Source organism: Colletotrichum siamense (assembly GCF_013390195.1).
Source record: "Colletotrichum siamense strain Cg363 chromosome Unknown KSG_Cg363_contig10, whole genome shotgun sequence".
NCBI classification, from domain to species: Eukaryota; Fungi; Ascomycota; class Sordariomycetes; order Glomerellales; family Glomerellaceae; genus Colletotrichum; species Colletotrichum siamense.
In genome coordinates this window covers 891,970-915,337 of record NW_023501023.1, presented here as the reverse complement: position 1 = coordinate 915,337, position 23,368 = coordinate 891,970, and the positions used below count along the sequence as shown (strand labels likewise).

Below are 23,368 nucleotides of genomic sequence, written 5' to 3'. Positions count from 1 at the left end.
CAAAATTCGGCGCCTGAGATGGGCGAGAGCAACACTCTTCACGCCTTGATCGACCACGAACGTTGCACTCTCAATACCCCCAATCGATTGGGATTTACCCCTTTCCACTATGTCTTGCAGCAGCATAGGCTTACCCTCGACTTCTTTCTCTCCCGAGGTGCAAGTGCCACGATGCCATTTCCAGACGGCCGAATGCCCCTTGAGGTACTTTTGGCAACTTTAGGGGAACTCAAGGATTGGGTAGTTTGTCGCCGCTGGACAGACATTATCTGCCTCATGATCGAGTTAGGGGCAAATCCAGACACCTTGCTTCCCACAGGAGAGTCGTTGACAGTGGCATATATTGACATACTGCCCCGCGTGGGGGATGACGAGAGTTTTGACATCGCTCTGGCACGAACGATATGCTATTCCGCAGACTTGATAGCCCCGACATGCGTAGGTCTTGAGCCAGGAGCCTCTCTCTTGCATGTTTTGTCAAAGAACTGTATTCAGAGCACCACATCCACAATCCCGTTCGACAATATGTTCTACACCCTATTCCAAATCGTTCTCGAGCGAGGAGGAGACCCGAACAAGGAAGATGAGAAAGGAAGAACGCCATTGTTATTGTTGCTGTTAAATGAAAAGAAGAACAGGGATACAGTATTTTTTCACTCGAAACAACTACTCTCACATGGAGCAAATCCCTGGATATCCGACAAAGACGGAACGAATGCGATACTGGCAGCGGCAAAGTCCCCTGAGTACTCCGGAGCGTGTCTGCATTACCTGTTGAGGAATTCATTGGAAGCACAGAAGCAAATGCACCAGAGGCTCCATAAGCGGAGCGTCCTTCGACACTGCATGTTGCAGGACTGGCTTTCAGCAGTTGAAGCAGATAATTGGTCTGAAGCGAACAGGTGTCTTCGTAACCTTCGCGATCCGGACTTGATGATATGCGCATGCAAAGTCATGGCAGAATGGCATTTGGAGAATTCTGAGGATTGGTTTGGAGAGGTAAATGACAGGAAAGACATGTGGCGCCGATATAACGCGCAAATCATCAGGGACTGCCACAAGTTTAGTATCAGGCTTGACCTCGACTACTACGGCTATCTTCTAGACCTGTGTGATTGATCCAGTCTTAGACACTGGAGGTATTCAACCCCGTTCAATTAATCAAGTTGAGACATGGGAAACTACGGGTCGTTAGAAAACTAAGATGTCTGTGTCAATAAATTGCTAAAGGTGACGCGATGTAACATAAAACGCAAAGTACTAGCTGTCCTCGGGATCTTGCGTCTTGTCCAACTCCTCCCTAAGCCTGCCCAAAAACGGTGCAGCATTCCATTCCGTATCCAAAAGAATCTCAAATTTATCCTCGAGAAGCTCACCCGTATCCATGTTTGAAACGTCCAGATTCATCCAGTCACTCTTCCACTGCGACCCAGCCTCCCTTCCCCACACGATACCGCGCTCGAGTGCGAGATCCATGAGATCCTCCGCATATCCGGGCATCGACATCCAATCTTTAGCAGTCATCTCTATCCCATTGTCTCTCGCCAAATCCGAGATCTGTTCGCTCGCCTTCTTCGAGGTGCAGAGCGCGTACCAGGCCCGGTCGACCAGGATGGTTCCCCCTTCCTCGACGCTCTTGCGGTCGGCGAAGAAGCCATAGAATTCTGACTCTGGGCCTTCTTCCTCTTTGATCTTTTTGTAGTATTGGAGTAAGTCTTTGTCGGTGGTGCCGTCTGTGTCAGACGTCCATGGGACCAGTTTGGGATGGACCCAGGACCCTTCGTCTTGGTCTACCGTTCCGTCGATAGACTTCAGGTACTTCTGTTCCTCTTCTTCGGTGAGCTTTGTCATCATGTAGATTTTGACATATTCGGCATCGATGTCATCGTCATTGGCGACATTGCTGAGCTGTGTATAGTTCCCTTCTGCCGACATGATGATGGTGGGGAAGGAATGTTCCTGGATGAAAAGTGATGCGTTCTTCGGCGAGCTTGACTCGACTTGGTTCGACTGCGATGATGGCAAAATGGTTGAAATCAGAGACAGCAATAAGACGAGCACTGCCATGATCGTTTGAGAAGAAGCCGGTCTGCTTATATATGGCAAGTAACAAGGTAAGCGGCCCGCTGTGTGCCAAAGATGCGAGGATTCATTCGCGATAAGAGACGACCAGCGCTGACCACCCTTGGCATTTGCAGACCTAATCCTGAGGTCGAATCGATTTGTGCAGGATTGCTGCCTGGCCAGCGGCCGGCGAATCCCTCGCAGTGGAGATGCGGATCAACGGCAAAGCAGCGTGATTCAATAGGCAGGTGGTTCAAAAGATCTTTTTCAAAAAAACTAGTGAAAAGCCTCTGGGTATCTCATCATGTGCATTATTCTTCATACCCCCAAAACATCCCACTCGTCTTAAAAGGGCATGGCAAGCGCAACACCAGCCAGCGCCGCGAAAGTCCACACCGTAGCCAAGATCCCAACACCACCTCCGGAGGTAGTCATCCTCATGCCGTGAGCTGCACTAGCCCCCGTACCCGATGGAGCCGCAGTGTCGCTCCCACTACCGCTGGCACCGCCGGTCTCTCCGGCCTCGCCCTTGTTCACCAACGTGACGGCCGGCTTGTACGCGACTGGGTACATACTTTCAGTGATCGCGGAGGCCGTGTACGTTGCGGTGCGAGTGCTGTACTCAATGGGACCCGAGGCGGTGTACGATATCACACGACCCGTCACGACGGTGTTGTTGTAGGTTATGGCGGCCGTGACCTCGGTGTAGACATCGTTTGGGATGACCCTCCCGCAGGCTGTCTTTTCACCATACACAGATTCCGGGACTGTTGAGAAGCAGCCGCCGTTGATGCCGACAGTGTAGTTTCTTTTCCGTCATTTAATAATCTGAGATGAGCCAAGGATCCGGGGAACTTACTCGGGACAGCAAACAATTGCCGTCTCATCCTCGTCAAGAACCTCCATCAACACGTTCAGCGGCGGGTTGTAGCCAATCAGGCCGCCGGCGCGCAAACCGCTCGTCACAACCGGTGGCACGAAGATGCCGGACGACGTGACGTTGCCGTCGCTGCCCCTGTGGGCTGAGCCTGCGGTGGTGTATGAGTCTGGGCATTGGCTGGCAGGTGAGAAGTATGCGATTGTCGCGCGGTCGTTATTCGCCTGGGTGCTTGCCGCGGAAAACGCGTCGTCGAGTTGCTTGCCGGAGGGGAAGCACTCGCCCAACTGTGAGACGTCACAGTTTTGCTTGTAGTAAGCTGCGACGCGGTCGGCTCCCCATGCACCGCTGATTGCGAGATACAAGTCTGGTGATGCGGTCGCGCAGGAGGTTGGTGTTGTGAAGACCGTTGTCAGCGGGCCGACGTTGGTGATGGCGTATTGGGAGGTTGAAGTCGCGGTAGGCATTTTGACGGATTTGGCAAGTTCACTTGGGTGCAAGTGTGCTTCGGCAGCATGGGGTGAAAACCTGTGAACATCGGAGAAAAGGGTTTCCTTTTAATAGCCACCGGCACCATCGTGACCATGAGGGCGGTGCCACCCGCAAGGGGTAAGCAATTAAGCTTGCTTTCCCCAGACCGCAGATCGACAACTCCAGATGCTTAGCGCCGAGTGACAAACACAAGTCGGGCGTAGAGATTCCCTGTCGCTCGGCGTCATAATATTCCTTTTTGGAGTGACAGCTTGCCGCGGGTCACTTGAATGAGCTCCAGCAAATTGGCTTGGCGAGTTCAAATTGGCAAAATGGTTTTCTAGCAACCAGAAACCGTGGGGCTGGAACAGTCGGTCTAGTGACAAAAGTCCCAATGGCGGTTGAAGGATTCAACCCGCGGAGGCCTTTGCAGCGAGGTCGCTTGGGCTATGTGCTGATGCGGCGCAGTCGGGCGGGAATGACATCAGAGTATTGGGCGCTGGTCGAGAGTGGTCGACTTATCGTGACACATGGCTCCGCCCGTTCTGCCCTACAGTCTTGGCAAGGAGCTATTTGCTGGATTACTCCGCAGAAGCGATGGGCGGCGATTGATGCCTTGGGGCTGTGAGATGGCAATCCGGCCGATCAATAGAAGGCAGACCGTGAGGCTTCGCGAACTTCACACTCAAGGCACCGCGAGAATCGTGTTCATGGTCCGCGAAAACGATCAGTTTGATTCAGAATTTATCACAGTCTTCCACGGACTGAGTGAGATACGATCAACGCCAAGATAACTCCCAAACCACCATGTTCTGACAATCTTACATACCGTTTTTCTCATTCTTCCATTCACTGCTCTCCTTCAACCAAGTCTCAAAGTCCTGCAGTCTGGGCTCTTCCTTTCTCAACATCTGGATGTCCGCCCCATAGCCTTCTCTCTTGAAGAACTCAAACATCCTCCCCACGTCGTTAATCGCCCACATCATGCCCCGCCCAAAGAACCCATACGTCTGCGGCATCTCGCTGCCAACAACTCTCTTGAAGACCTCCCGGGCCTTGGCGTAGGTGATGTCCTCGCCGGCCAGCGACAGCGCCCGGCGGTCCCACCTCTCCGGCTCCGCGATCGCGCGGGCGGCAAACAGGCCGATATCCCTCACAGAGACAAACTGCAGTGAGCGGTCGGCCGGGAGCGTGGACCACATCGACGCAAATACCTTGCCGAACATGCCCGGGTTGGTGTTGTCCAGGAACGCGGTTGGCCGCAGGATGGTCCACCGCAGCCTGCGCCCGCTCTTCTCGAGCTCGTCGGCGCGGTCGCGCAGGTGCACCTCGATCTCGTGCTTCTGGTAGAAGTGCGGGACGTCGGTGGGGTTCTCCCAGGAGCGGTCCTCGCCGCCGCGGTCAACGGAGGTGAGCACGATCTGCGTCGCGCCGGCGTCGATGGAGGCGTCGACCCAGGCCTTGCCGACGACGTGCTCATTCCCGGGGGTCGTGACGATGAAGGAGGTGTCAATGCGCGGGTGGGCGCGGAAGACGGGGATGGGCGACTTGAGGTCGCCTTCGACGGGGACGAGGGAGATGCCCTTGGGTTTGGCGGCCTCTGAGAGGGATTTGAGCTTGGCGGAGGCGGGGTTTCGTGTGAGTGCGAGGAGTTCGAGGGAAGGGCTGGCGCGTGGGAGGTTGAGGAGGCCGTCGATAACGGCGGAGCCTTGTTTGCCGGTCGCGCCGAGGATGAGGACTTTTCTTGTGGCCATTGTGGTGTCTTTGGGATGACTCTGTTGGTGAAGGGGTATGAACGAAGGTCGGGTCCAGGGACAGAAAAGAATTAATGAGAAGTGAGAGGTCAAAAGAAGCTCAGCAAGCAGGTACTGGGAGCTTGAGCCTTGTTGTAGGGATGAGCTTCCCGGCTGCCGATGTTTGATGTTTTGATGGCGTCATGACCTTGCGGCCGCACGACCACTTCCCCAACCCATGTCCGAGAGTGCATCTTGCATAGGGGAAAAGTGATCTCTTTCTCTCTGCAAACCGACTACACTAAGCGTCTACTCCGGCATGAGAAATAGAATATCAGCAGTTATGTGCCGTGAGCTGGTCAAATGACTACGCGTATGATTTGGTGACCTCAGAAGCTTGTTGAGCTTTCGTAGAGACATGGAAGATGTTTGTGAACAAGAAGTTCAGCAAACTCCACGGCCCCAAACTAGTCCGATCGCAAGGGTGAAACACTGCAAGGCGTCGGACGTCTTTGCTTGTACATATGCAACTCTGCTCAAATTTCATGCTGAACTGCTGAGAAAGGAGCTGGATATAGTGTCAATCCTGCTCAGTAGCTTGCTCTGGCAAGATTCGATTCCTGAGCCGGAGCGGAGCCCATTGCGGCGCCGCTGCCGCCGGCGAGATCTGTTCCGCATCGGAGCCGAGGCCGACCGGCCAACGAGACGGAGCGGGACAGACTACAGCAGCATCGCAAACCAATCAAAAGCATTCCAATGAAATGAGGATTTCTTTGAGCGACCTGGTAGAAAGATCTAGGGACGGAGCAATCCAGATAGACGGAGCGGCCCGGCTAGAATGACCAATCCAGTTCCATAAGTGAACGATAGCGTAGCATTCTCCATGATTTAGCAGTTAGTCTCGGTCCCGTTCGTGCCCTTCGCCCATCGGATTGAATCCCTTCGCGACTTCGCACATCATGAAAAACACCGAAGAATTTGTACGATAGGTCACCCGCAAGCACGAAGTTGGTCTTTTTATTTGTAAAATCGCGTAATCCGAACCGAATCTCTCGGTGATCGAGAAAGACCACTCCTTCAAACACACCATCACCCGCGCGGTTGCCGTATTCGCCAACAGCGTATTTGTAAACATCCATCGCCATCCGAAGTCATCCCGGCTCCGAAGCGCGACATCCACTGCCTCATCGGGACCGGGGCCGGAACTACCGGAGATCCCCAAAGTCCGGCATTGAGGGGCCAACGAACGCGCTCGCGCCATGGGAAAGGCGACTCAGGCGGCCGTCGTCGGAGCGCGAACTCTGCGCGCGGGAAAACGAGAACAAGTGTCGGTTTAGCGGCTTCTCCTGCAAGACATGTTTCTGCTCTGTCAAAGATCGGACGCCTTCTGCAGATGACGTTGGGGGGGGGGGGGGGGGGGGGGGCCGTTTAAAGAGAGCATGCAGCCCTCTGCGATTTTGACGCCGTTTGTGAGGTTGGGCAGACTTTCCGCAACTCAATTGGTGCTTGGCAGTTCAAGGCTGCAGAAGTGAGGGCGCTGAACTTACGTGAGAAACATACTTACATACATACACATACATTACCTACAAGATGTTTGGCCGCGTCCTGCTTACCCTTGATGGCATCCTGCTGCTCTTCGGCGCGTATCTTGCCGATTGGAATGAGACGCACATCCACAACCCGCGATGGCCTCCGCACGCCAAGTAAGTCATGCCGCTCTTTGCTCCTCACCCACGGCTACTAAATGCCGTTGACAGATTCCACAACGCTCAGACGATGACTCTCTCCCTGATCCTCGGCCTCGCCACGCTCTTCTTTACCTGGCGGCCCACCACGTCGGCCGAAATGGCCAAGGAGTCGTTCCGCATCGCGGGGTTCCTCGGGTCCATATACTGGGTGGCCGGGTGGGCGTCGCTGTTGTATCCGGGGACGGACGGCCTCGATCCCGAGTTCGGCGGGCCCGGCTTCCCGCAGAAGTACCCCTTCACGACGGCCCTGGGGCTCGCCGTGTCCGGGATGTATCTGGAGGGGGCGTTCTAGATTTGCCCTTCTCTTTGTTCTAAAAATGGACTACGGGTTGCAACCGCGAAAGAAACAACGCGATATGAAAAAGGGCTGGCAGTAGCGGAGAATTGAGGCAAAGATCCATGGGTTGTGGAGTTTGGCATGTTGCAGCGGGAACGGGAATCCCAATGTCGGGGATCAGGGGAAAGATAGGCGGAGGACTTTTTTAGGGTTTCTCCTTTAGATTGAGGGCGACGTGGACGGCGGGCTGAGCTTCTTTTTGTGGGAAGGGGACCAGATGTGTACATAGCTTCGAGCAGTGTGTTTTGTTTACGCACGCATCACGGACTAAAACAAAACATTAAGCTGAGCCTCTTAATCTTCGACGCCCGCCGTGACAGTGTAACGGAGATAAAGTGAAGGGGGAAACCCTCTTGGATCCGCGGAGGCAGAGTGACGACGACGCCGGAGGATTACACGCAAGTTCGACAGAAGACACTAAATTGAGCCGGAAAGTGGGCGGACCACGGCAGCGGCGCATGACCGAGCGGGCGGCGTCCTCAATGGCCAAGACCCTTCCTCCGGACGGGACGACCGAATTGAGGAAAACCTCGGAGGGAGGCAAGGCGAGAAAGAAAGCGGCGGGAAGACGAAAGATTGGAAAGATGGACGGAAGGGTGAAAGCTGACGTGGAAAAGGGCTGGTTCTTGAAGCACTCAGCAGTGCGTCAATCTGTCTCGCCCAACGTTTGTTTCATAAAGAACCGTTGTGGAACCCGTCCAGACATCCTGTTGCACCAGACGAGAATGTTGCCTGGGTCGCTAAATGTCTTGGGCGCGCTTCTGCTTCTGAGGTGCCTTAGCGAATTCGCATGTTTCCCGACTCCCCCGGTTTCTGCGTGAGCGAGTTTCCTGGTTGGGCGGCGCGGCGGCGGACATTTTTTCGTGCTTGGGAGAGTGAGAGAGGAGCCCAGAATGACGTGTGCTGAGACTCTTGGACGAGCAGGGGTCCAGGGGTTGGGTTGGAGGTGCTGAACAGGCACTGGCTGTTCTTGTTGCTGTGGGATCTGGAGGAGGAAGAGGCGTTTGGTTCTTTGGTTGCTCGGCTCGGGTTCGCCCCATGGCTTTAGCCCCCGGCAAACGGCACAGGCACAGGGCGCGATGGCGCAACACTTGTTTGGTAGGGGGGCAGCATGCTGCGGTAGAGTGGCATGTACGGTGACGGTGAGCTGGGACTGGCTTGGCTGGTATTCCTGGGTTGGGCTTGGGTTGGTATCTATACCGTTTCTAGGAGGGGATTGATGGGAATGAGGACGGCACACGGCCTGTTAGGCGTCAAGCCATTTTGCGATCCAGCCGCACAGAAGGGCAGGCTGGCTTTTTGGGGGAGCTGGCTCTGGAGATGGTGGAAGCAGGTCTCGGCGGCGGCTATCCGGTTAGCTCGGGATGAGACGGTCGGTCGCTGATCTATTACTGCATACAAACATTCCCAAGGAGCCAGCCAAGCTTGTCAAGACTCAAGACTCAAGACCGGTACAGAGTAAGAGTGGCCGTGTTCTTTGGGGAAGCACACGAGCGCCACAGACCGAAGCTCAATTTTAAACTGCGATTTTGGGTTTGGCAAAGAACCCTGGAGGTGCATCGGCAATATCTCGCGCTGCCATCCTCCTTTCTTTTCGTCGATACGGTCTTGACTCAACAGCGGAGGTACTCGCGTGACGTGTTACCGTACACCGGAGTGATGGGCAGTGGCAGTGAATGAACCCATCCCATCCATTTGGGCGGGAAATGGAGTCGCCGCGCAGCGGACGTGGGGAACCTTCGGGATGTGGACCTTGGCAAGTCATGACCCGTCGATGCGTATTTTGCAGCATGATGATGATGAGCCTGCTGCTTCTCTCTCCTCCTGTTGATGGTAGACCCGGGAGGTTGCGCGTTGTCCAAACGGCAATAATACGTGCTCTTCATTCCCGGCAATCGGCAGCCGTTCAAGCCCGGAAGCAGACTAGACTCCAGCCACGCCGACTTCTTTAGAAGAAAAAAAGGGTATTGGTACGCGCTACTGTCCAAGACAAGCGCCTCTTCAGGGCCGGCGGAACGCCCAGGAAATGGTAACACGGATACAACGGAATCGAAACACAGCACACGCACACACAAGAGTACATCCATCCATACAGCAACAGCAGCAATGGAGACCTGAACCACTCAATGCTGTGTGTCTGCCGCCAACCCGCCAGCCTCTCTGACGGATGTACGTCGTGTTCCCGTCGTATGTCTGCAAAACCCCCTGATTCTCCTCGTCAATCCGCCGTTGCATACGGCTCTCCCGCCCGGCTGCCCCCCCGTCGCAGGGCCCTGGCACCTGGGAAAGCAAAGCCGCAGCCACACAGACGTTCACCCTCACCCCCCGTTCAGATGACGGTCCCCACTGAGCTTACGACGACTGCACATCAAAGCAAGGATGTTCAGCAACGTCCACCACCGCAGCAACTGGAGCTCGCTCCCCGGTTCATCCCAGGTTTAGGGATTGTAGACGTTCGGAGGCAGCACAAGCCATCAGACGCCTGGCGAAAAGCCTCTCCCGCCCTTCTCCCCGTCCAATCACTGTCTGTATGCGGCCGGGATGACGGTGAATGTCTCCTTGCGGCTTCGCCTCCAAATAGCAATGAGCGCCAGATGGCCCTTTGGTATTATTTTCCCCGTAGCCGTAGCCGTAGCCTGCCGACGAGGAGACGGGTTGTATGTACACCACGTACGTGTACCGTAGCTACTGCGCCCAGAACAAAAACGCTGCTGGGCCACATCCCGCTTCGTAAGAGGGACGGGGAAGTGAGAGTAAAAAAGACTGGAGAAGGGAACCACACCATATGCCCCCCTCCCTCCCCCTCCCCTGGTCTGATGCGCGCCGAGTGAGGGTCTGAGGGCCCTTTTTGAAGTCACCATCTTCCCCGTCTTCGTCGGCTCTCTGCCATGTTCCGTTGCTGCCAATCCTTCTGAACAAAACCCTTATTCACTGCATACCCGCCCACAGTGACGATCACTTCTTACATCTCTCTTCCTTCTTTTCTTTGTTTGTTCTCTTGTCTGTGTTTTTTTTTACATTCTAGAACGTACCCCAGGCCAAACAAAAAAAGCTTCGAGATCATCCGGTCGCCAGCCCAAACATTCCCGCCGTCCCGCCCGGCTCGCTTTTCTTGGCAGCAATTGACTTTTTGTTGTCTCTCGACTGCCGGCTTGGCACTGTACCACCATAAACGTTGTAACGTCAGCACACGACAGGCTTCCCATTTGGGCAGCTGAGGTGTTACCGCGCGGTATAGAGAAGGATAGAGAAGAAACATCGACGACTAAGCATCGACGACTCAGCGAAGGCATCAAAGCAGATTGATTTATTGGGAAAAAGAAAGGGAAGGAACCATCGAAGAAAGAACATCGCCGGACAACGCCTTCTTTTAGACCATCGATACTCATCACCACATCAAAAACCGACGAAAACCCCCATATTGAGGGCCATATCACCAACACCAAACCGACACAACGACACCGCAAAGATCATGTCGAAAGAACTCCCCCGCCACGAGCGGCGGTCCTCTTCCCCGTCCGGTCTCGGCGGCGGAAGCCCGTTCGACTGTAACCTGAGCCTCAAGACACTGCTTGGCTTCATCTCAACACGGGTGCTCCGCGGCGGCCCGCGCTTCGTCATCCAAGTCATCCTCGCCCTCTTCGCCCTCATCGTTTTGGGCAGATTCTTCACTTCATCGTCATCAGACCTTATGAACGCACCAAAGTGGTCGTGGTCGCCGTTCGGCGGCAGTTCAGAGGATGCTAACCTGGCTGGTGGCGTCAGAGTCGTCGCCTTTGGATCTCCCGATATTGCGACGCCTGTCACCGGCAAGGGCAAGGGATGGACCGAGATGTTCTGCGAGGAGGTAAGCTGTTTCGGTATCCCGAAGATTCTCGTGTGACTAACATGGCCCAGCTCGGCTGCTCCGCCCACCACTCCTTCGTCCCCAAGATCAGCCTCCCCGCGCAGGCCCTCACCGCCCATGAGCACTACAACGAGACCCTCCAAAAGGTCCTCCGCGAGCTCGAGCAGGAGAAGGCGCCCGGCTACGACTACGACTTCATCCTCGACCAGTTCCCCCTCGCCGACGCCATCGCCGACCTCGCCGCCCAGGTCGATCAGTTCCTCGCCCAGCCCCAGGAGCGCTACCTCCCCAAGGAGACCATCTGGGTCTTCAGCTTCGGCACCTGGGACGTCTGGACGCTCGCCGCCCTGCCCCGCGACCTCGGCCAGGGCATCGTCGACCTTGCCGTGCGCGCCCTCTTCGCGCAGGTCGAGCGCGTCTACCAGGCATCCCTCGACACCAACTCGGTCGCCTTCTCCGACTTCTGGGCCTACCAGGGCGCCGAGCTCATCGACAAGCTGAACGCGATGGACACTGAAGGTGGCGAGGTTGACGAGCGCGAGGTGGAGAACTTCAGGGTCGTCATCCCCGAGATCTTTGATGTTTCTCTCACCCCCGGATGGCATGCGCAGAGACAGAGCCCGCCGGGCCCGCACACCAAGGCCGAGCAGATGACCAACGCCGCGCACCTCACGTCCCGCTGGAACTCCGAGATCCGCGGCCGGCTGGACGAGTGGACGCGCACCGCCGACCCGCAGCCCAAGGAGGGCGAGGAGCGCGGCCAGTTCGGATACATCCCCGCCTCCCAGCGCCGCTCGCCCAAGCTGCGCCGCGCCGTGAAGGGCATGGAGCCCCCCGCCGAAGGTGACGCCCTCCGCGTCCCCTTTCCTCGCCGTGTGGGCGCGCAGGTGAACCACGCCGAGTTCGTCAGGGAAGCCATCGTCGAGCGCCAAATGAGACAGCACGGGCTGACGGACTCCGTCGGCCGCGGGAACAGGACCGAGCAGGACCGTGGCGTATACTTCGCCGAGACGTGGACGCCTTGCATCTGGGCCAAGACGAGCGAGACGCCCGAGGTCGACGGCGGGTTCTCTGCCTGCGACACGCCGGGCGATTACCTGTTCCACTCGCCGTTCACACTCAGCGAGCGCGCGATCCAGGAGGCGGCGAAGATTGCGGCGGCGGACGCGCGGGAGAAGCTTGCGTTTGTCGACGCAGTTGTGGAGAAGGAGAGGGAGCAGTTGCTGGGGGGTGGAGAGCAGACTGCGAAGGTGAAGAGGAATGAGAAGAGGGGCGCGAGTACTTTCCAACGCATGGTGAAGCCGAACCACGCGTTGAGGATTGTGGAATCGGCGTGCCCCACTTTGGATGTCTGCTAAGGGGGGCATTGGAGATTCTGTTGGATAAATGATGGATTATTGGCATTTCACGGCATTGGCGTTGGGGATGGGGGTTGGCACTCGTCATGGCATGACGCCCTCAACGAAAGGGCTGGACGGAGTTCAGGGTTTCCTTTTTTTCTAAGACAGATACCGGGGATCATTATCCCGATGGTCATAGGCAATGACATTTCTTTATGTTCAATCATCGAAACCCTTTCGTCGCGTGAAGTCGAGCGATGCGTTTAGGGGGAAGGTTGTGTGTGCCCGGTGGTACTTGTATCGGGGAATGGTGGCACTGCGTCACTCCTCTTCCACAGATGTCTAAGTAACTGGTCTGTGGTATGGGGGCTACTGAGGCTATGGGATTGACACTTCTGTGTGTGAGGCTGGGACCATCGGTTCGAACCTCCATCTCGGATTCTCTTTATGCCACTCGACTTGTTTTTGTTTTGTTCTTATACACCTTTTCGATCTCGTAATTGAGGCCGGCACCAATTAGCGCCTCGGATCCGAAAATCGTACCCACAGCGCGGGCCGTCAACGAGGTTCCGTCTGATCTCCAGACTGAATTGCAGCGCCCAGAAAAGGCTAGGACAACTCAACTTTATTGTCTTGCGGATTCCAGTTAAGAAGTGCTATAGTTGCGGTGCGGCAAGGCAAACCTTTTCTCTTGCGGCACGTCGCTGGTAAATCATTCTCAGGACATCACAGGGAACATTCTCCAGACCGGAAGCTCCGAAAGAACGCTCAAAGTAGACACATGATGGTGACTTTGTTAATTTTATGGTGATTGTGAGACGCTCCTTTGACTCTTCTAACAGTATCTAGACTTTATAAGCTGAGGTAGGTTAATATGCGCGCCAGAAGCACACGATATCCGGGCCAACCAGGAACAGCCATATAGTAAGCACAAGACTGTGCATGAGCTCGGGGGCTTGTTGGTAAAAGCTCGACAATAAAACAACGGTCTTGATACAAAGCACAGTGTTGCTATTGAAGATAGTGACCAGTCGACTATAGGTATAGTGACTTGGGTGAATTCCTACCTTTTCGTGCTGATTAGTTTCTATAACTCACATCTTTCCGGAGTATCGGTGGAACAGTCTGACAAGGAATCAGGGTCTTCCGTCACAGTTTATACGACGAGAGACGAATCGGCGCTATCTCTGCGATCAAGATGCGTACCCCTGTGGTAACAGGTAACTTTGGCGTCCGGGGTGGCATGTACAGCACATACGATTGCGCGATCAAGGGGATACGTCAAAAAGCAGATGCATGGAACGCCATTGGAGCAGGATTCATAACTGGAGGCACTCAGGCAATCCGTGGCGGCTCCCGCGCAGCCAGAACAGGCGCTGTGAGGTGCGCCCCCTTGTTTGCAGTTATCGAAGGCGCTGGAGTCGGGTTCCGAAAACTGATGGCGGATAGTACGGGGCTGGATGTTGGTTCGGTAGCTATGCCATGATTCCTTTTGCTAACAATCGCTCAGGCACCTACCAGGCTACCGAACAACGAACTGGCAATGGCCTAAACCTGATTTCGCATCGTCTCGAGCATTTACTCCGTGTACTATACCATTCAAGATACCCAATGTCTTCTCTGTGCCGTTTCTGGGGAATAGTCTGACATAATGTGATCAGTTGGACAGATACTCAAAAATCCGACATCGCCGACCTTTGCGTCGGGAATGCTACTCGCAACCCGATTGATGTATTGATCAGGTGCTGCTTCGAAGCTGATATGGGGGTGGAGGGCTACATGAAAGACGACCAGCTGCGGAAATTCCGCCCAACTCCACGTACCTACACGCAAAGCAAAGCATGATGGAATGGGGTCGGGCAAAGGATGGGGCAACGAAAACCCACTGCGATTTGCTGTGCAAGTGTCTCACAGGCTGGTCATTGGGCGACAGCAGCGTCAGCAGGAGCGTCAACATGATTGGACTGCATCGAATTGTGTTCCTGCCGATCTTCCCGCGGAAGCTGACAACTGCAACAACAACACCATCGTGGAAGCCCCCACAGCGTCTCACGAACAAGACGGATACATCGATCCCTCTTGCGGCGGCAATTTCTGTTCGACGTTTAGGAAATAATTCCTTGAATGATGCTGCCTATCTCAGCCACTCGTAGGCTGCGGTATGAGTCGAAAGCACTGCCCTAGAAACCGAAGCACCGTGGACATTATGCCAGGTTTCGACCGCGAAAAATGCTGTCCGCCAGTTTGCAGTCAATACCCGCATGCACGCACAAGGGTCAGCGCCACAGATGCCTGTCTAGGCAGTAAGTACGACCAGTCAACTGCGCCCGACTAAATTTACATGACGTGTCTTCGTGCTGGGTGAGATAGAATGCTACCCCACGCTGCAGCCCAAGGCCAAGTGATCCTGCCGATGAGGGCTTACGGCCAACTTCAATCAGTAGCCAACAGCAACCGGTGAAGAAGCGACCTCGCGGCTTGATCTAGCCGAGGTGTGTCCAGCCATGACTTCCCTCAGACGGAAGTCCTTGCCAGCCAGCTCGACCTCACTGCAGCGGTTCGTCCCATTGGGGCAACTTCATGTCCATCTATTTCGGGTCGACCCGACATCTAGTCGGCCAACACAGCCGCCCCCGCGAGTCCACCTTCGCGATATCGGCGGGCTTCTTCCGCGCCCGTCCCGTTTTGATACTATTGACGCAGAAACGCGGCGTTCGACGGTCAGCTCCAAGCGACCGCATCCCTCCGTACAACCCTGTCTTCTCGCGCACGCGATCCTTCCAGAGTACGGGGCATCAGGTGTGTAAAAAGGACGCCGCAGCGGCGGAGATGATTCAAGCTCCACTGCAAAACCCATTCATGCAGAAGAAGCCCAAGATGCAATGCAGCTGACCAGCCACGAACACCCCGCTTTCCCACGCGTTTGAGATAACACGACTTGCTGTTCCCGTCTGTAGGGCTGATGCGGTGAGACTCGAAGGATGGAGTTGTGTGCTACCGTGGGCAGTGCCTGTTCGCTGGCACTGCCTTCATGTCAACCTGTGGCGTGAGTACAGTCTCAAAGGTGAGGATTTGAGGCTATTATCGTGACTCTTCTCCCAGGTGGTTGTTGCGATGTATAAAGAGAGAGGGATGCTCCGGTAAAAATGCACTTTCTCATCTCACAGAGCATCAAGCACTTCTCAGCATTCCATTTCACTTTTCCTATCTCATTTCCTATTTCTCCTTTGTCTCTTCTCGGGGTTCATTGCTTTCGCATTTTCTTCGATCTAATCGCATATTTTCAACCACCATTTTCCTTCCGACTTTGTGCTGTGCTGTGTCTCATTCTTCGACTTAACCATATTCAACTCTTATTTCCCTTCACACATACACAACATGCCTTCCAGAACTTCCATCCGAAGCTTGTCCAGCTCATCTGGATCTTCGTCCTCCTTCCCCAGCCCCGACCTTTCCAGAAGAACATCCTTCCCTTTCCCCACTACAGACCTCGACAACATCCACTTCCCTCGTGCATGGGAGGCTGCATGGGAGGCCGCAGGCCAGTCCAGTTTCGAGCGAGCCCAGGCTTTCCTCTTCTTCTACCGAGGGGACGATGTCGCCATCAACACCGAACTCAGATGCATCGCCTCCAACTCCAAGCACCGAGATGTTGCATCTCTGGCTGCTGCGGTACAACAGCGCGTTTTCAGCAACCGCCATGCCAGCTTCAACACAAGCCCACTCCTTCAATGGGTGCGCTTCATGCTCATCAAGAGCCAAGCGCTCATCTCTTCTAAGACCAAACCTGTCCGCGACTTCTTTTTTGACCCCTCCGTTGCTCGCAACCTCCCCCAACTCCCCGAGGATTCTGTTGAATACCCGTATCCAGCCGCCCCTTTCAAGGTTATGATTGTTGGCGGTGGTCCCACCGGTCTCGCATCGGCAATTGCACTGGCAGAGAAAGCCGGAACGAAGGTCGAAGTCCACATCTACGAGGGTCGATGGGTCCAGCAGCCCGGCAGCTCGTTCGTCAACTACCCACCAGGCGCTCGCCGCCGCGACCAAGTCGTGACTCTCCAGGACTCTGTCACCGATCTCATGAGCGAACGAACTAGACTCGCCGTCTTTGGTGGCTGTCCCGAGCGAGTCTGGCCAGGGTCGAGCAACCTCCAAATCCGCAAGCTCGAAGACGGTCTCCTTCGTCGCGCTCAAGACAGCCAGTTCCGCGACCTCATCTTTCTGCATGCAAGCCAGGTCCGCAGGGAAAACCTCGCACAGTATGGCGACTTCCACATCATGCTTGGTGCGGATGGCGCCGGATCCTGGCTTCGCGGTTCCTACTTCGAGGGACAAGAGTCGGTGGTCGGCAAGAGCTACGCCCTTGGGGTGGCCTTCGATAGACCCCGAGGTCTCCCCCGCTCCCAGCCTATCAACGTCTTCCTGACAATGGGTCAGACGCGTTATCTGCTCAATGCAAGCGATTTCGACGGCACGGGGTACCTAAACATGCAGCTTACTGAAGCTGAGTGGGACCAGATGGTCTCTGTTGACGGCCACCCATGCACCTTTGGTCAGCCTAGCTGCCTAGAGGTGGGTGGTCGTCTGCCAGAGGGGTTCCAAGAGAACCAAGTCTTCGCTCCGTCCCGCGACCCCAACAGTCCCCTTTGGAAGGCCATCCTCGACGGCCTCGAACTCTATGGCTTCAAAGAGTGCGAAGTCACCAACATCGTCCGGATCCCAATCGTCGTCCGCCGGATCAACAAGGCAGTCGAGCAGCTGCCCCAATGCGACTCTTCAGCACTGCACCGTCCCCATGGACTTGTTGCTCTAGCCGGTGACGCTGCCATGACAGTCCACTTCTGGCCCGGCCGCGGCGCCAACTCTGGCATGAAGGCAGGTATCGCGTGGGCCGACGAGGTTGCCCAAGCTCTGAACCGGGGCCATCTCGTTGGCCTGCAAGTCGGATCTCTCGGCATGTACGACGATTTCCTCCAGAAGCTGCAGCAGCGCGAGCACGGCGGCCGCAGCCTGCCCATCGTCAAGCAGTCCGGCGACCCGAACATGATGGCTTGGCTGATGGAGAACGCCCGCCTCATCCCACACCACGTCGCCATGGAGTGGCTCGTCGGCACAATGCGCCGCGATGCCGTTCGCATCCAGCAGCGTCCCGACTGGGCCTTCGAGCAGGAGACGAACCTGGAATCCCAGCTCCGTGACATTCTGGACAAGATGGATCCCATTAGTCTTCAGGAAATGGCTGCTACCTTCCCCTGGCCCACAAGGGAGATGGCCGGAGCTGAGGTCATGCCAATGCGGTCGGTCGTCGATGCTTGTCTCAGACAAGACGGCAGCAAGCAGAAAGAGATTCTGAAGTTGGAGAAGGAAGCCAAGGCGAAGAGGCAAGAGCGGAAGAAGAAGTCCAAGAGCGCCGAGATCACAATGTCGGGAGCTGATCTGTCTCCGGCCTTTTTGGCTACGATGGCGGGAGCAACGAAGCCTGCGCCGCGACAACGCTCTTGGAGGCCGTTTAGCTTTAGCAGGACCCCGCAGAGTGTCCAAGGATGATTAGACGGTTTGAAAAATGAAGCATATGGGTCAAGGTTACAACAGCATTGGGTAGCGTCGACTGGGTTTTAGGAAGAGGCGTCTGGGTTTTGTATCTTCTGGGCCGGCGCTGGAGTTCATAAGTGGAAAGTCTTATTGTCATTCCCTAGTAGCATCTAAATTTCGTCATCACGGCAAATCTTGAAGTTGTTCAAAGAAGTCGCCCAAAATTTTGTCATGGTGTGGATGTCTTGAAAAGAATGAAATCGCCTTGGTGTAAACACAAATCCAGGCATCATACGCATGGAACAATACGGTACCGTGTACCTCGATGATTGGTGTAATTGTTTCTCAATCCGTTGTGCACTTTTCCGGTTGGTACTGCTCACCATTCCCATGTGATTGGTCTACCTAATGCACAATGATCATGTTGACCCGTAAGGGACGTTGGTAACAGTAAGTTGAGTAAGCAACGTAAGCTGACCAATTCTTATTTAACACGTCATGACCAACACCACCGCTACCATTCCTCGTCAGCCTCACTCACTTCTCACATCTCGAAGGTTCCTTCACCAAGGGTTTCCGCAATGCTTTTGGCTAAGCTCTTCGTTTCACGCAATAGCTTTCGACCAGCTCTTGCCGTGAGATCACATAGTCGACGATTCTCGGCCGGTCATATCACTCTCAAACGCTCACGAAGTTCGCGAAGTCCAGTTATGAAGCACAAGAAGGTGTCCGTTCCAAACAAAAGCCCGGTTCCCATCTACAAACCAAGCAAGCACAATATTACTGATTACATCGTCAACGGGTTGATAATATTCGGGGGGCTGAGCAGTATGTTTTTGGCACCTTCACTGTACGGTACAGAACGCCCAGAGGTATCTTCGTACAACTCCGCACTGCCAACTCCATGGATAAACCCTTTATGGGATTTTCATGATCTCAATCAACCTCAAACAAAGCGAGAGGATACCAAAACAGTGGAAGACTTCAATTATGCGCCTCTCAATGAGCCATTCCAAGTCCGAGTCCTTGTCTTGCGCCCTGGGGACGAAGACCAACCGATTGAGTGCAGCTTGGTACGGGCGACATTACACAGGGAGCCGCTGCATTCAAAGTATCCAGGGAGCTTCTCGGGAGTCAAAATCAGGAACGATCCAGAAAGCCAGTCTTGTCTGCCGATATCTGGGTCTCAGCATGAGAAAACAACGTACGAAGCTGTGTCATACGCATGGGGCGATCTGACAAACCCAATGTCTATTCAATGTGATGGAAAACCAAAGATAATCTCGCTGAACTTATACGAGGCTCTACATGCCTTTCGACACGTATACGAGCCTCGAATTCTGTGGGTAGATGCCTTGTGCATAAATCAAAATGACAATCTGGAGAAGACGCATCAAGTAAGCATTATGGGAGAAATATATTCGGGCGCGTCTCGGGTGCTCATATGGCTTGGTTGTGGCAAAGAGATGGAGAAAGCCTTTGGATTGCTCATGAGAGGCCAAGAAGAAGAACTGGATTTAATCCAAACTCTTATGTCTGCACCGTGGTTCAGCCGTGTTTGGTGTGTTCAGGAGCTAGTGCGTGCAGCTGACCCTGTTGTAACTGTGGGCAAACGGAAAGCTCATTGGGACTTTTTCGTACGGCAAAGCCGATCGGCGTTGAAGATGATCAGAGAGCAAACGAATGTGGACAGATATGATCATCTCAATCATGCTGAAATTCTAGACGACATTCGAAGTCGCTACGAAAACGTGCAAAACCGGCGGTTCAAGCAAGCCGGAAGAAGGAAGAGCAATGCCAGCGCTTGGAAAGCTGGCGGAGCCAGCCTAGTGGAGCTTCTCCTCCTGACGAGGAATTTCAAAGCCACCGACCCAAGAGATAGGATATTTGCGCTTGTGGGCATCGCGAGTGACGTCCGAGAACAGGACGTGGAAGTCTTCCCGCGATATCACCTACCCACCGAGGTTGTCTACCGGCAATTTGCCGTCTGGTATCTTACTCGGAAACGAAACTTGGGAATATTCTCTTTTGGGGGCGATCGTATGCTGCCGAGCGAAGACCACGTGGATTGCTTACCCAGCTGGGTTCCCGATCTGACACGGCCAGACGCATTCACGCCTCTCCAAAAGCTGCCCCATGGCTATAATTACAGCAAGGACAACTCCTATAACGTTTTCAACTACTTGGACGAGTGGTATACTGTGCTTCAGGCTAACGAGGTCAGTCGGCTTGACAGACTTCAATTTTTCCACACTGATGTTCACAATCCTGTGTGTGTGGGGTGGAGAAACTGGCGAGACAGGCCTCTGATCAGACTACCACCGATCAGAATCTCTCACGCTGGGCGTGTGCTTCACTTGAAGGGGAAGTACGTTGGAAAAGTCGTTCATTTGACTGCGAATTCGTCGCATCTTCTTGCAGATACATCTATCCCACCGGAAGACATCCTTGACCCCACGCAGAAGTGGCTGCACGATTATTGGGAGATTGTGTTTAGCTTGATGCATGGAGTTGGGGAAGATAGACGACTTAATGAAATATTTGAGGGTGCGTGGAGAGCCATGATCTGTGATACGACCATGGCAATTGAGAGAGACTTGGGGTACATGGCAGACGAGGAGCTTGGCAATGCTTTTCGAGCATCGTTCAATAATTTCCTTCATAAGAAGCTGAAGAGGGATGTTGAAGAACTCAAAACAGCTTTGAACTTCACTCGAATTCAGGAAAGATCAGACGGTACAACAGCTACGATATCAGGTACAAATTCTGTTCCCCGCGAGACAACAGAATCATGGGCATATCATACGGACTTCTGGGATCGATTTGTCGAATCATCAAAGAAAGCAGAGCCAAAATACAGCGTGGTAGAGGCTCCGTCAGATTTAAGTCTACAACCTCCAAGCGGATCGTCGGCCGAAATTACTACTCGTCGTAAGATGCTTCTGCAGGCTGTGAGGGAGGGCATTGACAGAAACTTCTCACACGACCCTGCGAGGACACCGGAGATTGCAGCAGCTGTGGTCTCAAGCTTCAGGTTCTGGCACCGAGGGCGGCGCTTTGGGATCGCAGATAATGGTGGATTCATTTCTGCTCCTGAATCTGCCCGCGAAGGAGATGTTATTTGCATGTTCGACGGAGGTCGAGTGCCTTTTGTACTGCGGCCTAATGAAGACGGTTTGTATTCTTTGGTCGGGGAATGTTATGTGCATGGACTTATGCATGGCGAATGCAAGCGGCCTAATAAGCGGGTAAAGTTTCAGACAATATCCTTTGCTCTCAAATAGACGCCTATGCTGTGGGTATCCCGGTAATCTATGGTGACTCAAACGATTCTGTTTCCTTTCAATATCTTCAGTTACGGACTTGCATAGCATGAGTGTGGTTGGAAGGATACTTTATCAGCATTGCTTATTGCTCAGATCCAAGCATGTAGATCTAGAACTTGAATCAGATGGTCGTATGATAGTCCGCCGCATAATCATTCAAACCCGACATTACGGGAAATCGAACAGCAGAAGTGGAGCGCTACCGAATACTGGGCGCCTGCAATTCCTCATTCTGGCCCATGGATGTGCATGTAAGGTAAGGTATGACCTGAACGAGAATAGTACGCCACACCTTGACCTTATCCAATACTGTTTTCACAAGTCTTGCCACCTCGAGGATAAGACTACCCAATATCAATAGAGATCCGCTCCGTGATTGAGCACTCACGAACTCGCCGTCAACGGCCCGAATGACAGCGCCCGCAATGCGCAGTCACATCAAGGACGCAACTTGAAAATACACAGTCGTGAAAGCCGTCCCCGTTCTAGTTTCAGCTTTCCTTAGATCAGGGGAGAGACTCGAAACCATGGCAGGGAACTTACTTTGCAAGGAGGCAGACGACGCACTATATAGAACGTCGAAAACGATGAGACTTTTGTGGGTAAACGTGCCTGTTCACACGAACATCATGATACCGGCTGTAAATTTAAAGCCCTCCAAGATGAATCTCATATACACCCCCTGTCTAATCGACGTAGCCCTTGCTACCAGCGACATCAAACGTCTGAAAAAGACCCGTTTGCCACATGTTCAACAATCTGTAAAGGCGACTGGTATGGTGATGTTGAGCACCCCGAATCTCTTGTCGGCTAGATAATTACATGCGGGTCAAGTTTGCATTCAGTATTGGGAAGGGGTGCCTGGATTTTGGGAAGATGCGTTTGGAGTTCTTGGATGCATGGATCGTCGCCGAAGGTTGCATCAAGAATGTTCTTCAGTCGCTCCTTGGTAGCCTTCACAGTTGGACAAACACAGCGAAATACAAGAATTGCGTAAATGACTAGAGGAATGGTGGTAAATCTGTTTCAAGGCAGTCTGTATGCAAACTTCCGTTCCGAGTCGGTCCTTTTGTCCCTGTGACTCTGCAGTACAAATGTCCAGTCCTAGCCGCCCGACGCCCAAGTGGGTTGGTCAACTGTGCGTAAATCATTTCATGTTGTTCCCATGACCCTCTAGTGCTGAGGTTCTCACTTAGCCGCTGAACACGCGGCTAGATCGATCAGATGTTGTCTTTGCACGCAGGCAGTAAAGCTAGGCTTTGTAACAATAAACGCTTCTCGGTTCAAAGGCGGGGAAATTGGTCTTGCAATCGTCGCCGTTATTGATCCAAAATGCGTTGTTCCGGACAGGAGTTTCGCTTCCTTGAACTGGGCCATTAACCGAAATAATGAACCTAGGGCCGTAACCGTCGGAGGCGATTCGTAATACTCCAGATGTGGACCCAGTGGATGGGGGAGCATAGTAGACGTATACATGATCGCCACATACAGCCTCATATCTTGGGCCGACTTTGAGGGTGAAACTCGCTATGTCGTATTCTTCGCTGTTTGGGTTGGGAGCTTGAGCGCATGTGACCTGTGCCCAAGCACGTACCACAAGAGATGAAAAGAGAATTATTTGTAACATTTTCAATACTTCGTATAGTTCGAATGGACTGAATAGTGAAACACTGGAAGAACAACAAAGGGGGGTTAAGCAAATCCGCGGTGAGTTTAGCAGCTTTCGTGATACTTACTTATAGTTCTTAATATGGATGGCTGTTATAAGCGAGCAGGCGCAAACGTCAGGGGCCAGTAATAACTAGACTTAAGTTTCTTGGTATCTGCATAGCCATGTTATCTCCACCAGGAGAAGCCCGCCCGAACTTTAAATGAGGACAATAGAACAGATTAGGCCATATCTTCAAACTTTCCCAGACCACTAAGTAATCTCCAGCCGGAGTAGTCCTGCAGTGGTCGCGAGTCAGCCCATCAATACCGTGAGACCCGGTTCGCCAGTTCTACGATAGTCTAAGATGATCCACCGCAAGAACTCCTTGGCCACTTTTCATCTGTGGTTGGTTCGTGGACCATGATGCCAATCCAATAGTCGG

The 23,368-nt window shown here is 53.8% G+C and overlaps 7 protein-coding genes across 7 annotated transcripts; 4 read left to right on the top strand and 3 right to left on the bottom strand.

The window, feature by feature from the left end:
• Positions 1-1,260: 1,260 nt before the first annotated feature.
• On the bottom strand, positions 1,261-1,935 carry CGCS363_v014154 (uncharacterized protein; the record flags this gene model as incomplete). Its single annotated transcript, XM_036646003.1, has 1 exon — positions 1,261-1,935. One exon carries the CDS (start codon positions 1,933-1,935, stop codon positions 1,261-1,263), a length of 675 nt encoding a protein of 224 aa, XP_036487923.1.
• A 474-nt stretch (positions 1,936-2,409) lies between these two features.
• Positions 2,410-3,408, bottom strand: CGCS363_v014153 (uncharacterized protein; the record flags this gene model as incomplete). Its single annotated transcript, XM_036646002.1, has 2 exons — positions 2,410-2,872; positions 2,924-3,408. The coding sequence occupies 2 exons, from the start codon at positions 3,406-3,408 to the stop codon at positions 2,410-2,412; spliced, it is 948 nt and encodes a 315-aa protein (XP_036488070.1).
• Positions 3,409-4,233: 825 nt separating this feature from the next.
• Positions 4,234-5,166, bottom strand: CGCS363_v014152 (NmrA-like family domain-containing protein; the record flags this gene model as incomplete). The annotated part of the gene is made up of 1 exon (XM_036646001.1): positions 4,234-5,166. One exon carries the CDS (start codon positions 5,164-5,166, stop codon positions 4,234-4,236), a length of 933 nt encoding a protein of 310 aa, XP_036488071.1.
• Positions 5,167-6,735: 1,569 nt separating this feature from the next.
• CGCS363_v014151 (uncharacterized protein) lies at positions 6,736-7,185 on the top strand (the record flags this gene model as incomplete). Its single annotated transcript, XM_036646000.1, has 2 exons — positions 6,736-6,848; positions 6,903-7,185. The coding sequence occupies 2 exons, from the start codon at positions 6,736-6,738 to the stop codon at positions 7,183-7,185; spliced, it is 396 nt and encodes a 131-aa protein (XP_036488655.1).
• A 3,517-nt stretch (positions 7,186-10,702) lies between these two features.
• On the top strand, positions 10,703-12,435 carry CGCS363_v014150 (uncharacterized protein; the record flags this gene model as incomplete). Its single annotated transcript, XM_036645999.1, has 2 exons — positions 10,703-11,077; positions 11,128-12,435. The coding sequence occupies 2 exons, from the start codon at positions 10,703-10,705 to the stop codon at positions 12,433-12,435; spliced, it is 1,683 nt and encodes a 560-aa protein (XP_036488656.1).
• Positions 12,436-13,615: 1,180 nt separating this feature from the next.
• Positions 13,616-13,903, top strand: CGCS363_v014149 (Mitochondrial import inner membrane translocase subunit tim17; the record flags this gene model as incomplete). The annotated part of the gene is made up of 1 exon (XM_036645998.1): positions 13,616-13,903. One exon carries the CDS (start codon positions 13,616-13,618, stop codon positions 13,901-13,903), a length of 288 nt encoding a protein of 95 aa, XP_036488704.1.
• Positions 13,904-15,795: 1,892 nt separating this feature from the next.
• CGCS363_v014148 (uncharacterized protein) lies at positions 15,796-17,964 on the top strand (the record flags this gene model as incomplete). Its single annotated transcript, XM_036645997.1, has 1 exon — positions 15,796-17,964. The coding sequence occupies one exon, from the start codon at positions 15,796-15,798 to the stop codon at positions 17,962-17,964; it is 2,169 nt and encodes a 722-aa protein (XP_036488205.1).
• Between the last annotated feature and the right edge of the window lie 5,404 nt (positions 17,965-23,368).